The 14542-nt window shown below is 42.7% G+C and overlaps 2 protein-coding genes across 4 annotated transcripts; one reads left to right on the forward strand and one right to left on the reverse strand.

The window, feature by feature from the left end:
- Nucleotides 1–8140: 8140 nt before the first annotated feature.
- LOC121750267 lies at nt 8141–9894 on the forward strand. Its single transcript, XM_042144777.1, has 2 exons — nt 8141–8627; nt 9366–9894. Exons 1-2 carry the CDS (start codon nt 8273–8275, stop codon nt 9686–9688), a joined length of 678 nt encoding a protein of 225 aa, XP_042000711.1. The 5' UTR covers nt 8141–8272; the 3' UTR covers nt 9689–9894.
- A 135-nt stretch (nt 9895–10029) lies between these two features.
- Nucleotides 10030–14169, reverse strand: LOC121750856 (protein EMSY-LIKE 3-like). 3 transcript variants are annotated; one of them, XM_042145485.1, is made up of 9 exons: nt 13954–14169; nt 12932–13107; nt 12483–12830; nt 12207–12395; nt 11452–11520; nt 10824–11024; nt 10687–10755; nt 10543–10600; nt 10030–10406 (listed from the first exon to the last, which is right to left on the reverse strand). In XM_042145485.1, the coding sequence occupies exons 1-9, from the start codon at nt 13979–13981 to the stop codon at nt 10309–10311; spliced, it is 1236 nt and encodes a 411-aa protein (XP_042001419.1). In that variant the 5' UTR covers nt 13982–14169; the 3' UTR covers nt 10030–10308. The 3 variants fall into 3 exon arrangements, with proteins under 3 accessions (XP_042001419.1, XP_042001417.1, XP_042001416.1); XM_042145483.1 differs by having other exon boundaries at nt 12207–12389; nt 12932–13134; XM_042145482.1 differs by having other exon boundaries at nt 12932–13134.
- Between the last annotated feature and the right edge of the window lie 373 nt (nt 14170–14542).

Raw genomic sequence — 14542 nt, forward strand, 5'->3', positions numbered from 1 at the left:
AAGTGTGCCACGAACTCGATCAACGGTACGTGATCCTTCTTCCGGTACACTCTATAATCCCTGAGCACCCTCTGTGCCCTAAGTCTATCGCGATCACTCCGTCGCGCGGTTCGGAACATACGCGCCATCTATAGAAAAACAGAAACAACCGCCTCGCGTATAAAAACAGAGTGCATAACCGAAGAAGAGAGAGAGAGAGTGTGTGCAGACGTATCGATGTTCTAAATCCAAGCCCGCTGGTGTTCAAAGGCCAAAAGCTCTTATCTATCATAGGTCCAAGAAGCACTAGTGAAATTCTATCACGTCTAAGTTCAAACATTCAAAAGGCCAACACATACTCACATAAAAGCTCACATCAACATTCACGTCATCATATCATCACACATCAGCCACATGCTTTCATATAAGTTCATCATACATCAACAGTTCATAACACCATAACAGTTCATAACTCAAATAATTTCCAACTTTTCCACATCACTTTGTACCCTTCCACATGTCTCAACATTTACTTAAACTTTACATAAAAATCATTTTCAACACCAAAATCACAATTTCCTCCACTTCCATATACTTTCCAAAATTTCGAAATTTTCATTACCTCATTTCAGGTTGAGTGCGATGAGTCGGATGTTGAGCCAATGACACTTTTGAAAACTTACTCCAGTCAGAAAAAGAATTTTTTGGGTCCAGAGCAGAAAGAGAAAACCTAGGCTCTGATACCACTCTGTCACGCCCGCATTTCCTAAGGATAGGAAGTACGGTGGACCGCGACTAGGGGAGGAATTAAGAAGCGGGGAAGAAAGGGGAGAACAGGAATATTTGACCCAAAAACATTTATTAAAAAGAAGTTCACTTCAAACATTGTACTAAGAAGACATTACTAAAGTTAATGTAAACAGAGTTAAATAAAAACAATGTATCGGATTACAAAGCAGCGGAAAAGACCAAAAGACAGATGATGCCGGGTATGACGACACGACACCATCCAAAAGACCAAGTAAAACACTCATTTGGCTTTCACTGCTCAACATCCGTCATCCCCATCGCCGCTCAACCTGCACATTAAGAAAACAACATGCAGGGCTGAGTACTTATTGCACTCAGTGGACACACGCCAAAATCATAGTTTGTCATGCCACATCAGTGTAACCTTGGGGTTTTAAGTGTAAGAAAATAACCCAAGTACACAAAATATATTTCATAAATTCGACTGCGCAGTCATTTTCAGATATTGCCACCCTTATTCCCACTATCTGATCCAACCATGACAAGGGGCGTGGCCACACCCCAGGTCAACTAGACCGGCCAACTTGCTCTCAGATGGCTCCCGGTCTCGTGTACACTAGCCTGAGGGTTCGCAGCCCAACAGACCCGAATTCGATTAAACATATGTGGTAAACCACTTCAGATAGGTTTCAAAACAAAACAATTGGCAAGACAAACAGTTCACCTCCATAAACATTTCCGGAACAAAGTCCGTATTTAAAGATAACCCACATAAAAGTAGGGTAGAAAAGCCCACCTCGATTGCTTAGCTTTTAAAACAGTTCCCTTCAACCACACTTTCCTCGTAAAAGATCACCCTTTTTGAAAGATAAATAAATCATGATTAGAGTCAGGGTAGACGATGTTTAAACGACAATGCATGATTCCTACGTGGACGACTTCAACATCTAGCACGTTACACGAACACACACTTAACAACATCTCATAAGCCAAACACACAAAGACACGCCCGAAAACACACCCCGCACGCACCCGACACGCATACGACGTACTCAAAACGCGCACACGACACACACACAACACTCAAACTCCTGGCATACCCTTACTGTGCAACGGCTCACTTGGCTCGGAAAAGGTTCGGAAAAAGCTCGGAAAAAGGATCGGCGTCTCGGCCTGGCTCGGTGTCTCGGCCGCCTGGCTCGGCACCTCGGCCGACCGTCTCGGCCGCCTGGCTCGGCACCTCGGCCGACCGTCTCGGCCGCCTGGCTCGGCACCTCGGCCGACCGTCTCGGCCGCCTGGCTCGGCACCTCGGCCGCCTGTCTCGGCACAGCTCGGCACCTGTCTCGGCACAGCTCGGCACCTGTCTCGGCACAGCTCGGCACTTGTCTCGGCACAGCTCGGCACCTGTCTCGGCACAGCTCGGCACCTGTCTCGGCACAGCTCGGCACCTGTCTCGGCACAGCTCGGCACCTGTCTCGGCACAGCTCGGCACCTGTCTCGGCACAGCTCGGCACCCGTCTCGGCACAGCTCGGCACCCGTCTCGGCACAGTCCAGTGTACACTCACTTTCCTCCAACCTCCGATTCTCAAACCCTATACGACATTCACACCACACCTCCTACGTCCCAAAACACACCCAAACACCTGGGTCATCCCTTCAAAACTCTCCACAACACTGCCCTAGGCCGAACCCTACAACTCTCGGCCAACACACACGAAACCCTCGAACCAAACACTGATTTTCCCGAGCCATCTCTTGGCCAAACACACCCACATGCTTCACAAAACACAACACTCAGAAACACACCCAAAGCACACACAAACATCACCCAGAACACACCACACGCAGAACTGCGCAGTTTACTTGCAAAAATCATAGTAAAATCATACGACATCCAAAGAAGCTGAAATTTACACACCACACCGAAGACACATCCAAGTTTATACGGTTAAAATTTCGTACCAAAAGGAGATCGTTTGCTCAGTCAAAACGGGGTCGGAACCCACTGTCAGTTACTAACAAAACATGCTCGACAACAACACATAATCACAAAACCTATTCAGCATCTAAACCTTCCCAAAACGTCCTACATGCATGTTTTTCGAATTAAACGAGAGTTGAGGCCTTGTATTACCTTTCCCGGATAGTTCAACGTAGTGTAAAAGCTTTACTTCCTCTTACGACTCCGATTCACGACGAAGGAGGGTATCACCTTGAGGAATCCAAGAAGATGATGAGAGGGAGTGAATGGAAGAAGGTAAAAACCGAGAGGGAGAAGGGAGGAAGCTTACCGGTGTTGAGATTGTGAGGGAGAAGAGAGAACCGATGATTGATTGTGATTGGGAAGGGAAAGATATCGGTTTTGTGGGAGTGGGGGGGGGGGTTGAGAAGATCGTGGGGTGAGGGAGAGAACCGAGAGGGAGAGGGAGAGAGAGAGAGAGAGATATTTAATTTATTAATTAGGATATTAATTTGCTTTTCAAAAACCATAAACTAAATATTCACACCCATAAATAATGTAAAACAAATAAAACATACCACACCATATCTTAAACAAGATATTCACAAAAAGCAAACACCCCTTAATTAAAAAAAAAACGGACATTACATTACTACTTCCAAAGACTTAATTGCTCTTGTTTTTATTGCAGCAAAAAGGCGATTCCGTCGCCTTGGCGGCCCCCACACTCCGGCTCGACATCATGTGAGGGGTTCAATCAGGGTACGCAGTAGCCCGTTAAGGGGGAGGCCTTAACCCACTGGCTGCCAGAAGCTCATCTCCCAAGGCCTCACACTTGTGCCTGAGAGATGGAAGCAACAACACGACAGCAGTGGGATTCGAACCCAGGCTTATTGCAGCAAGATCTGCCTCTCCGTTGCCAACTGTGCTATGCCCCTGCGGGAAGAAAGGCTGGCTCATAAGTTGTTTTCATATTATAGGTGATGGGAAGAAAAGCTGGCTCATAAGTTGACTGCTTTTGAACATAGGGGTCAAACTAAGGGTTTGGGCCTAAAGAGGAAGCCCAATAATGCAACTATTTAGAATTATAATTTCTTAAGCTCTTGGCCCATACTGGTGTGTTTTGTGATAGCATCCATAATTCCTTTTTCTTAAATTCATAAACCCACATGTAATTATGTAAGTTAAAGCGTAGTTTGGGATGTAGTCGAACATTCTAGTTCGGGAATGAACTCGTTATATTCTTCCTCGACGTTTCTTATGTTTCATAAATATAGGTAATTGTTTAAGTACGATCGGTGCCTTCCTTATTTTTGCTTCGTGAAACATCACCACTTAAGTATTAGTAAAAAAATAACGACTTCTTTATATTTCAACACAAGGAAAGTGACATATTTTTCGGAGCAATAAAAGGAGCGGGCATTACATATTCAATAGGTATCGTGTACCAGTACCTTAATTGTTGAGATTAGAGTCGGGTGCTAGAGTTGGTGGCTTGCGGGCATCGAATACCTTGTGAATACTAAAATTTACAAATAAATTTCAATTTTAACGTTTCATATTCATATTTTTCTGCATTTCTACATCGACCACCACTAAGAGCATCTGCAACGATAGACGGACGGCGTCCGTCCGTCCATGCCAGCGGCACAGAAGACCTCGTCCGCCACTGGCACGGCGCTGCTCGATGCATCGAGCACGTCCGTCCCAGCGAGCAGGTGACGTGTCATGCTGTGATTGGGCAACGACATAGCCATTGCCTTTGAATTATTATTATTTTTTTAAAAAAAAATCGGTTTTTAATTAAAAAACCCGATTAAAAAAAATTCCACTTCCAAAAAAAATATATATCCGTTTTTTACCGTTTTCTACCCACTTTTTTTTTCCCCAAAAAATACACATTTTCATCTATAAATACCCCCACTTTCACACCCAAAAATTCACATCACGCTACACAATTCTCATCTCCATTCTCTCATCTCCATTCTCAATCTTTCTTCCACACATACAACATAACAATGTCCGGCCAAGGCGATCACCCTCCGGGCTCCCACGGTTGGAACCCCGATTGGTTCGGTTCACAACCGTTTCCTAGTCCGGAAACGGAATATTCGGCCCCTCCTCAAACCCAAAGTTCGGGCATTCCGGGTGGCTACCAGCCATACCCAGTCGACGACCAAGATGCCCCCGAAGGGCGATACGGGTGGACACCCGAGCCTAGAGCGAAGTCGACCGCCCTCTCCCAAACTCTGACTCCTCCTACTCGCGGTTTCCGCACACCGTACTAGCCGGCGGAGATGGAGAAATTGTTCAAGGCGTATTTGTCAATCTCCGAAGATCCGGAGGTTGGCACAAACCAATCCGGCGATTACTTTTGGTGGCGCATCTGTCGCCGGTACAATGAAAACCGGCCGGAGGGAACAATCAAGCGCAACGAGAGTATGGTGCGCAACGCCATCTACCGAGCCAACAAAGAAATTAGCAAGTTCCAGGGGTATTACCTCCAGGAAGAGCGGTCGGCGGGGAGCGGCCGGAGCGAGGTCGACGTCATCTCTGTCGCGATGAACACCTACCAATCCATGAACTACAAGGCGTTCAAGTACCTCAACATTTGGCAGGAGACGCGGTCGCATCCGAAGTATAGGGGGCGTAACATCCTCCTCTAGCGGCTCCTCCAATCGGTCAAGGTCGGTATCCCTATCCGACGCCGGCTCCGAAGATGTGGTTAGCCAACTCGCCAGAGCTAACTTGGGTAGCCCCGACGCCGGCCCGAGCGGTTCCCAACACCGACCGCAAGGAAGGAAGAAGGCGGCGGCCAACCGCCGTCGCGCCGCGACTCCATCCGGCGATGCTCCCGAACCCGCCCCTGTTCCCGTGCCCTATATGCCACCTCCACCCCCACCAACTCGTTGTGGGGGATTTTGGCCCAACTCAATATGGCCGATAGATCAACTATGACCCCCTCGCAACTTCGATCACACGAGGCCGTGATATTGGGCCTCCAAAAATAATTGGGGGTAGTACCGTCGTTTGAATAGTCTTTCACGGGGATATTTTTAGCTTTAATTATGTAATTTTTAATTTTTAGTGTTTTAATTATGTAATTTTTAATTTTTAGGATTTTAATTATGTAATTTTTATTTTTTAGGATTTTAATTATGTCTTTTTTTATTTTATTTGTAATTTGTAATATTATTTCACTTTTTTTAATGAATTTTAATATTATGGAAATTTTTTTATTTAAATTGAATAATAGAATGGTGGGACCATTGTGCTCGTTCTTGCGGAAGAGTACAGCTGTGGGTGTTGTGCTCTTGCCTAAGAGCATACAGAAATAGTGGGGTCGGGCCCACAACCGTGCTCGTTGGCAAGAGCACGGTTGTGGGTGCTGTAACCCTACTCCTTGCTCGCTCGAACCTCGCCCCGCGCAGTTGCATCTCTGCCCGACGGTTGCGTGTCAGCCAGCATAGCTCGTATGGACTTTAAACCTCAAAATATTAGTGACAATTAATTGATTTACCCATCTATTTAGCCTCACTCTAAACAATAAGCAGAAATGATTATTCGAATTAGTATTAGAGCATCTCCAATAGCGGCGAGTGCACCAGCTCGCCGGTCCGCTCGCCAAATCGGTGAGAAAAACGGCGAGCGCACGCCGATTCCCGAGCGCTTGCCGATGCGCTCGCCGATCGGCTGGCCGCTATTGCAGGCTCCCGATCGGCTAGCTGAAATTTTAATTTTGTTTTATTTAATGTTTTTTTATGAAACTCATTCTTGGTTGTTTCTCTTTTATAGAAAAATCCGTGAATGTTTTATGTTCCACTTTCGATGTGGGACAAACTCATTCTTGGTTGTTTCTCTTTTAAAGAGACATCCTTTAATATTTTATGTTCCACTTTCGATGTGGTACAAACTCATTAATGAGAATGTTGTAATGTTATTTTAATTTTAATGAAGTGTTTTTTTTAATTAGTGTACTTTTTAAATTTTAATATTGTTATTGAATTTTCTCGTATATGTGTCGTAAATTAATTCTGTATTTTGTGTGATTGTCAATTATTTGTTTTATATAATTTTGAGTGATGTGGCTAGGCTATTGCTAGGCTATTGTTGAACTATTTGCTTGTCCTGATAATATGGCGGGAGAATTTTTAGTGTTGATGATGTGGTAGGAGAAGTTTGTGGCTAGGATATGGCTGAGCTATTGTTACTGGAGGCCCTTAGAGCATCCACTATAGAAGAGAATGGGCCGGACGAAAATTTGGGGCTATTGTGGGACGGTCTATAGTGCAGCAAACGTCCGCCCCGTGGCGGACAAGAAAATTGGGGCGAGGGTGGGGCGGTAGAGGCATCGCCTCCTACGGGGCGATGGTGGGGGCCGCGGGGCGATGGGTGGGGCGGTCTATAGTGGGGCGACCGGCTATGCACGTCCGCCCCCTTTGATTAATTTTTTTTAAAAAATTTTTTCGAAAATTATATTTATAAATACTCCTCCTCCACCATCCATTTTTACACACTTTCACACACTTCATTTTCACATATCACTATCTACACTTTCACTCTAAAAAAATGCACGGTGGAGACGACGAATCCCCCGGCTCGCACGAATCAGGATATGGTGGCAATCCTTCCCAGCCGTCGGGATATGGCGGCGTACCGTCGGGATATGGTGGCGTACCGTCGGGATATGGCAGCTTTCCGTCTCAGCCATGGAGTTGGAATCAACCTCCCCCGGCATGGGCCTCGAGTCCAACTCCGCCACCATCTCAGCCTTGGAGGTCTTCTCCCACCCAACCTTTGCCGAGGAATCTGAGCCGCTCGGCGTTTGGAGATTACAGACCCAACCTCGACTCGCTTAACCATCCCCGTCCGGAGACCCCTTTCCAATCCAGTCAATCTCCTTTCACCGATGCAGATCAAGACACATTGGATACGATGATGGATCTGATCAGTTCCGGCGTACCGGATACGCCCGTTACGACGAGAGTCGGAGGGTCCCAACGCGGTGGCGGTGGCGGTGGAGGATCGGGCAATGTCACGGATGCCGGCGGCAACGAGGGAGACGTTGAAGGCGATGGAGAAGGCGACGGAGATGAGGAAGAGGAATCGGACGACTCCACCGATTAGACGGTGGCGGCGTTTTTATTTGTAATTTTTTTTTACGTTCGTTGTATAATTTTACCTTTGCCAATACAACGAATATTCGGTCTCAATTACCTCGTTTTGTAAATATTTCAATTCAGCTGATTTAAAAACTTCAACGAAAAAAGTAAAATAAAAATTGGTTATAAAATTTTAGGGCTATTGGAAGTGTCCGCCTATAGTGAGGCAGTGGAGGAAAAAATTAGGGCTATGGACAAAAAAGTGGGGCTGTGGACAAAAAAAATGGGGAGGGGCGATTGAAGCATCCGCCTACAGTGGATAATTTCTTCACCAAGTTTCCTAAATTGAATTTCCAACTTCCCAACCAACCACCACCATCTACATTCACTTCTCAACAATCAAAGCTCTCTCTCTCTCACAGAGTCACACACACTATCATAATTTGAACTTATCAAGTGAGCAAAAGAAGGGAGGAGAGATGAGCAGCAGAGAGAATCATACAATCGAGTCAGTCGGCGGCGTGAGCCTAGACGCCCGCGTCTACCCGGCGGAGGCGGATTCAGATTCGGAGCATCCAAACGATGGACTGGTTGCCGTTTTGGTGCACCCATACTCCGTGCTTGGTGGATTCCAAGGGCTGATGAAGGGCATGGCCTCGGGGCTAGCCAATAGCGGCGTCACAGCTCTCACCTTCAACATGCGCGGCGTCGGCAACTCCACTGGCCGCGCCTCCCTCACTGGCTTTGCCGAGGTCGAAGACGTCGTCTCCGTCTGCAAATGGACCTGCCAAAATCTCTCCGCCCGCCGCATTCTCCTCATCGGATCTTCAGCTGGTAGATATCTCAGTTCTCCGTTCCTCTTTCTGCGCTTCTAGGGTTTTGGAAGACGTGAATTGGCTGTGAATTAGCTCATTTACTGATTGAGTTTCAAAACTAGGTTTATTAATTTGACTAAATCTGGCATGAATTGATTGTTAATTGGCTTGATTTCTGTCTAGGTTTCATCATTTTTAATTAAATAGACGGATTGTTCACTATGTGTGAGTGTGTGAAAATGTGCAATCAGGGAGATGCTGCTGTTTATGCTAAACCCCAAACTTGAGCGCAATTTGATTGGAATTCATAGCAATTGCCGCAAATGATTGTTCGTTTTTGGTAATTTACAGCTATTTTGGAAAAAACACAGATGAAATCTTGACATAGTAATCAATTTTGTGGGTGAATAACAAGGATGAAAATCTTTAGCATATCTTTCATGAAATTCTGGATTTTTGGATTTTGAATCAATGAAGTTTGTCAAGTGTTTTGATTGAGTATCCAATCTTGAGTTAAACTTGGAATGACATTGCAAGAAAATGTTGTATCTTATCTTACCATAAGCCTTGATTTGTGTAGTGTTTGCACTTTGCAGCATGGATAAATAGATGCATTTATTTCTCTCATCTGCCGATTTAATTATAGATGCCACACACGTTATTGAGTGTGTGAACGAGCAATGCACGTAGACACAACATGAACCTCGCCAATCTGTAGTGACAGTGATTTGGATTGTAACTTCATGTTTCTATGCAGGTGCTCCGATCGCTGGCTCTGCTGTCGACAAAGTTGAGGAGGTTATCGGCTATGTGAGCTTGGGTTACCCATTTGGATTAACTGCTTCCATTCTCTTCGGAAGGCATCATAAGGCCATATTACAGTCTCCAAAGCCCAAACTCTTTGTGATGGGCACCAAGGATGGTTTCACGAGTGTTAAGCAGCTCGAGAGCAAGCTGAAGAATGCAGCCGGAAATAATCAAATGCATCTGATTGAGGGAGTCAGCCACTTTCAGATGGAAGGGCCAGCCTATGATGAACAAATGGTGAATCTCATCTTACAATTCATTTCATCGTTGTGAGGAGAGTGAAGCTATTTTTGCAAATGGAGTGTTCATTGATTCTTAGTGAAACAGGTTTTCAGCTTTGTTTTGCTCTATCTGTGTAATCTCTATTTTTGTATGCGGATTATATTGTTTTGCTAATTGTAACGTGATTTAACATTTTATCGAGGATGATTGATTGTCATGTGTGATTTGTGAAGGAAAAATGAGAGAGTTATTACTAATTTGTTTTTCAAAAAATACATAGTTCTTTTACTATACTAGTCAAAAGATAAATTAACAGTGAATATGAGAAAATTAAATAGGAAGAAAATAGGCAACAATTATGTAATTTTTTTATGCAAAATGAACCCATGAAATGAAGCAAAACACAAATTAACTAATCATACATTGCAACAAGGACATATTTATCAATCAATATTTCTTGATATACAAGAAAATATCTAACTTACTACATCCAAATCAAAGAAGAATATGGAAATTGATCTGTTTACATGAAAATTAAAACAAATGCTAACATACCTTAAAAATGAACTAATCACAACACCTAAATTAATCACATGCATCTAAAGAGGCTGAAAACACAAGGCAGTTCAGGGTTAAACTATTGACAACCATTAGAATCTTCTGCACCACTTTCAACCTCTAGCCAATTCACAACTCCCAGCCCTTCCAGCAGTCTCGAGCTCATTGCCCGGGCCACGATAATCATTATCCTGTTGTTGTTGCTCGTTGTCTGATGCAAAAATGGAAATGCAATGAAGAATTGAGATGTGCAAGCAAGTAACAATGTAAATCATAGTTGGACGAAAGCCGAAACACATACTAATGGAACAAAACACTCAAAAACAATGATTACATGATCTTCTTACCACTATCACAGGCATCCACAAGTTTTTGAATTACTTGAACCAACGTTTGTTCGTGTTCCTGCGTAACCAATTTTACAACAAGAGTGTTAGTGCGAAAGGATCAACATGGTAACTTGATAATTTTTCGATCATATCAACATAAACCTTGAGCATTCTCTTAGCCTTGTCAATCTCTAATGCATCAGGATGACTTGCTTCAAGCACCTTCTCCACCTGCCATAACGACAGTTCTGTAAACTTGCAAAGACCAACAAGATTCCAAAAAGGTCAATATGGAATACCTTCTTAATTAATGTATCAGTGTGCAATATCTCGATTTCCTCAGAATCATTTTCCGCAACCCCATTTCGTGAAGGCTGCATTTCATTGGCATACGGGTTCATGGAGGATGTTCTCCCTCTTCCAGAGTTAGGTCCACCTGCCTCGCCTAGTCGAGATACTACAGGATCCTCACCCACCCACCGAATATCTTCAGGGGGAATCTGTATCAAGGTTAATTTAATCAGGTAGGGCTAGATCAGCAAAATTAGTACAATTAGGCTCAAACTATCTGGCAGGGAACAAGAATCAGAGGTGCTCTTATGTCCTAAGTTCGGCCTTCAACCACCTAATCTGATCCGAGCTCAAAGTTTTGTTTCAGAATACCAGGAAAAAATTCCGGAGATTCCACTTGAGTTGAATATTGGTCGGTATAAAAAATATACTAACAAAAAAGCATCTCACGCAAAATGAGAATCATTTATTTGCCCACTCTATGATCCATATAACAAGCTATAAACCACATGAGGAAATATTTCAGACGTAAAAGCAAACATAAATATATAGGAATAATGTCTTGACATAACCATCATCACATTTATGTGTACTGTGTAGGACATAAATGGGCTAGCAGTAATAAAAGACAGCTACCTCTTTTATGTTAACCCATTCCACAGTCTCGCTATGCAGTTTGCTATCATAAACCAGAGAATGTCGGCCCTGAAAATACCAGAAAGACCAGCAGAAGTTAGAAGTGATTTTTCGGGATAATTGAGTACATCTTATCAAAGCCCAAACTCATAAATGGGAAACAACTGCTTTTCCATAATTACCACCAACACGAACATACGACATTAAAGTGCAATAAAGCATATTACAGGAATGGCACAAAGGTTGAAGGGGGAAAATTACGTACTAGTTTCAGTATAGCAGTGGCTAAGGTGATTCATAATCTTCGTTAATAGAGGAAGCAAACACTGTCAATAAAGCCCCTCAAATATAAAAATCGGTTCCTTTTAACACAACAAAATGCATTATATAGCATATATTCCAACAAAGGTAGGTTATTACATTTAAGAGGTAAAAAAATTCAAAAAATTAGGAGATGAAAAATAGGCAGTATTAATATCAATATCACCCTTGGCTTTAGACAATTTTGAGGCTAGATGCTCTATGTTTCATTATAGATTCTCAACCCTCCAAGGTAATAGTAATATATTTTGAGGATTTTTCCAAACTTAACGTTTCTCGTTTGCCATTGCACTTCTCATGTATGACATTGAGAGTACAGCATAAATTTCACCAGATGAGTTTCCAGCCAGAGATTATCCCTATGTACACCAAATAGGACAAAGAGATTCTCCAAACCAATAGGCCAAAGAGGAACAACGGGGAACAGAACATACATCTACAGGATTATATTCAGATATGACAGCCTCATAGAAGTTACTGTCTGCAGGCCATCTTATCATCACCCGCCTACCAATTAAGGACTCATGGATGCTTTCAGAATTATTATCCATAGGAGCCCCGGTAGCAACATGATCTCCATATTGATATTGCATGGGTTTCCCTGAGGTGAATGCTGGCTGACCCTATGGAACAATGAAAACTTATTTTATAAATTGAGATTTTAAATTAAATGTAACTTTCACTAATCCTTATTATAAAGGCTAACTTACAGCATTCATCCTTCTCCCACCAATCCCTGAAGAAGGTCCTCGTTTCACTACCGAATTGAATGGTAAGGTGCTACCAGCCACTGGCTGAGGAAGTAAAGACTGAGAAAATGGATTTCCTGATAGGGAATTTTTATGCCTTTTACGGGAAGCTGAAATTGTAGGACTTGGTAACTGGTTGTTCAAATGAAGGGGTACATTGGGGGCTAGATTTTGGTTACCACCTGCCTCCCTCCACTCTCTGATCCTGTGAATGAGGTCATCACCATTAACCTGACTAAGTAGTTCTCTGTGCTCATCATCTGACACCCTGAGTTCCTTTCTTAATTCTGTTATGAGGCCCTCTTTCTCCTGAGCAACAACCATATCAAAACAGCCAAATCTAATCAGATGAGAATTAATTCTTCAAACATAACAAATACTAGAATAAATACACATGTAACAAACTATACCCATGTAAGTGCATCAGATTGTGCTTTGAAAGCTCGTAGAACAGCACCATATGCAATCTGTTCCAGATTATGTATTTCGTATTCCATATCAACTTGAATCCTTTGAAATGGGGCTGATGGTAAAAATGTTCTTCCGTTTCCTGCCACACGACCTCCTGCTGTGCCTCTAGTATACACTATTTGAGGATTATCATCATCAGTGCCTGCATTAGTTGCAACTAACTTATTACTAATTATAAGTATTCTAGTAGTTGTTCAAATACCAAAACCCTTGGTCTTGGTGACCGAAAAAAAGTTTTTGCCAGCAAATAGTACACTAACAGCGGGAGAAATAATCGCACTAATAAGCCATTCAAGTGGCTAAATTGATGTATAGTGATCCTAATCGTGGATTGTAAGGGCAATCAATTCTACATAGTCAGAAAAGAAAAACTAATCAACAAGACGAATCAGCTGTGCTGGCAGAAAACATAAAAGCTTTGGTACTCATGCTGTAAGAAACGAATAGTAGAAAATTATTTATGATGATCATTGCTCGATCCACCGATTTAATTTTGCTCTCGTCACAAACTCACTCACACGATAAAAACTCACTCACACGATAAAACGGGCAAATCAGGGGGGGGGGATGTAGAATTTTTTAAACAAATTAAAATGGAGTAACCCCGATTCATAGAAACCGAAAAACGGAAAAGAACCACAATCCGGAAAAATCAAATTATTCGCGGTTAAGATGCGGAATTGAAGCCCTAAACCTAAAATATCCAACGCCAATTTCACGACCCACCTCTAAAACTACAAAGTCCCTAAGTTCCTATCATTCATTGCTTTCCAAAACCAATGAATTCGACAAATTATACCCAAACTTGACCTAAGATCTAAAATTCTTCAAAAACATCGACGTCCATATCCTCGAAGAGAACATAATTCAACCAAGAGAACGGATAATTCGATGTCAGAGAAGACGCAGCACATGATTCCACGAACATAAAGTAATTCAAATTGCCAGAAATTACACTCACCGCTGCTGTCTATGAGTCCATATTCCATAGAAAAGCCAAGTCAATCCAACTAGAACGATTCCCCAGACTGGCTTGAGAGATTTTTCACGCCTCTTACGCCTTGGGAGAATGACAAACGTCTCCAGAGAGATTCAACGAGCTCGGGGAAGAAGGTTTTTAGAGAGAGAAAATGCGACAGAAACCTCTTTCACGAGAGGTAATGAAATCGGAAATTGAAGCGTGGGGTGGGTGGAAGGGAGTGGGCCTGGAGGTTGAGAGTTTTAATTGCTCCTAAATTCTGGCCCAATATCTCTGTAGCCCAATAAAATAATTTGTGGTCAAATATCAAATTTTCATTTTGTTTCAATAAATAATTCTCAAGTAGATGCCTTACATTTCCAAATGTTCATTGTTAATTGTTATGTTAAGCATATTATTTGAGAAATATTCTCCCCTACTAAAAAAATGAAATGTTTTCCTTTTTGAATTATTCCCTAAAAATGTAAAATTTTCAAAAATAAATTTCTATATGTTACTTTATTCTCTTTCCACTCAATTTACAAAATAATATTGCAGAAAATTATATGCCGAAAAGCAAATATTTTATAGT

The sequence above is a fragment of the Salvia splendens genome, chromosome 10 (genome assembly GCF_004379255.2).
Source record: "Salvia splendens isolate huo1 chromosome 10, SspV2, whole genome shotgun sequence".
Lineage (NCBI taxonomy): Eukaryota > Viridiplantae > Streptophyta > Magnoliopsida > Lamiales > Lamiaceae > Salvia > Salvia splendens.

Bases quoted from the DNA above. Each gene is read 5' to 3' on its own strand.
- LOC121750856 (XM_042145482.1), bottom strand. From the start codon at position 13,981: ATGGAATATGGACTCATAGACAGCAGCG. The intron at 12,396-12,482 runs GTAAGTTAGCCT...ATTGTTCCATAG, and splicing joins GTGGGAGAAGGATGAATGCT to GGTCAGCCAGCATTCACCTC. The intron at 11,025-11,451 runs GTAGCTGTCTTT...ACCTTGATACAG, and splicing joins AATGGGTTAACATAAAAGAG to ATTCCCCCTGAAGATATTCG.
- LOC121750267 (XM_042144777.1), top strand. From the start codon at position 8,273: ATGAGCAGCAGAGAGAATCATACAATCGAGTCAGTCGGCGGCGTGAGC. The intron at 8,628-9,365 runs GTAGATATCTCA...GTTTCTATGCAG, and splicing joins CCTCATCGGATCTTCAGCTG to GTGCTCCGATCGCTGGCTCT.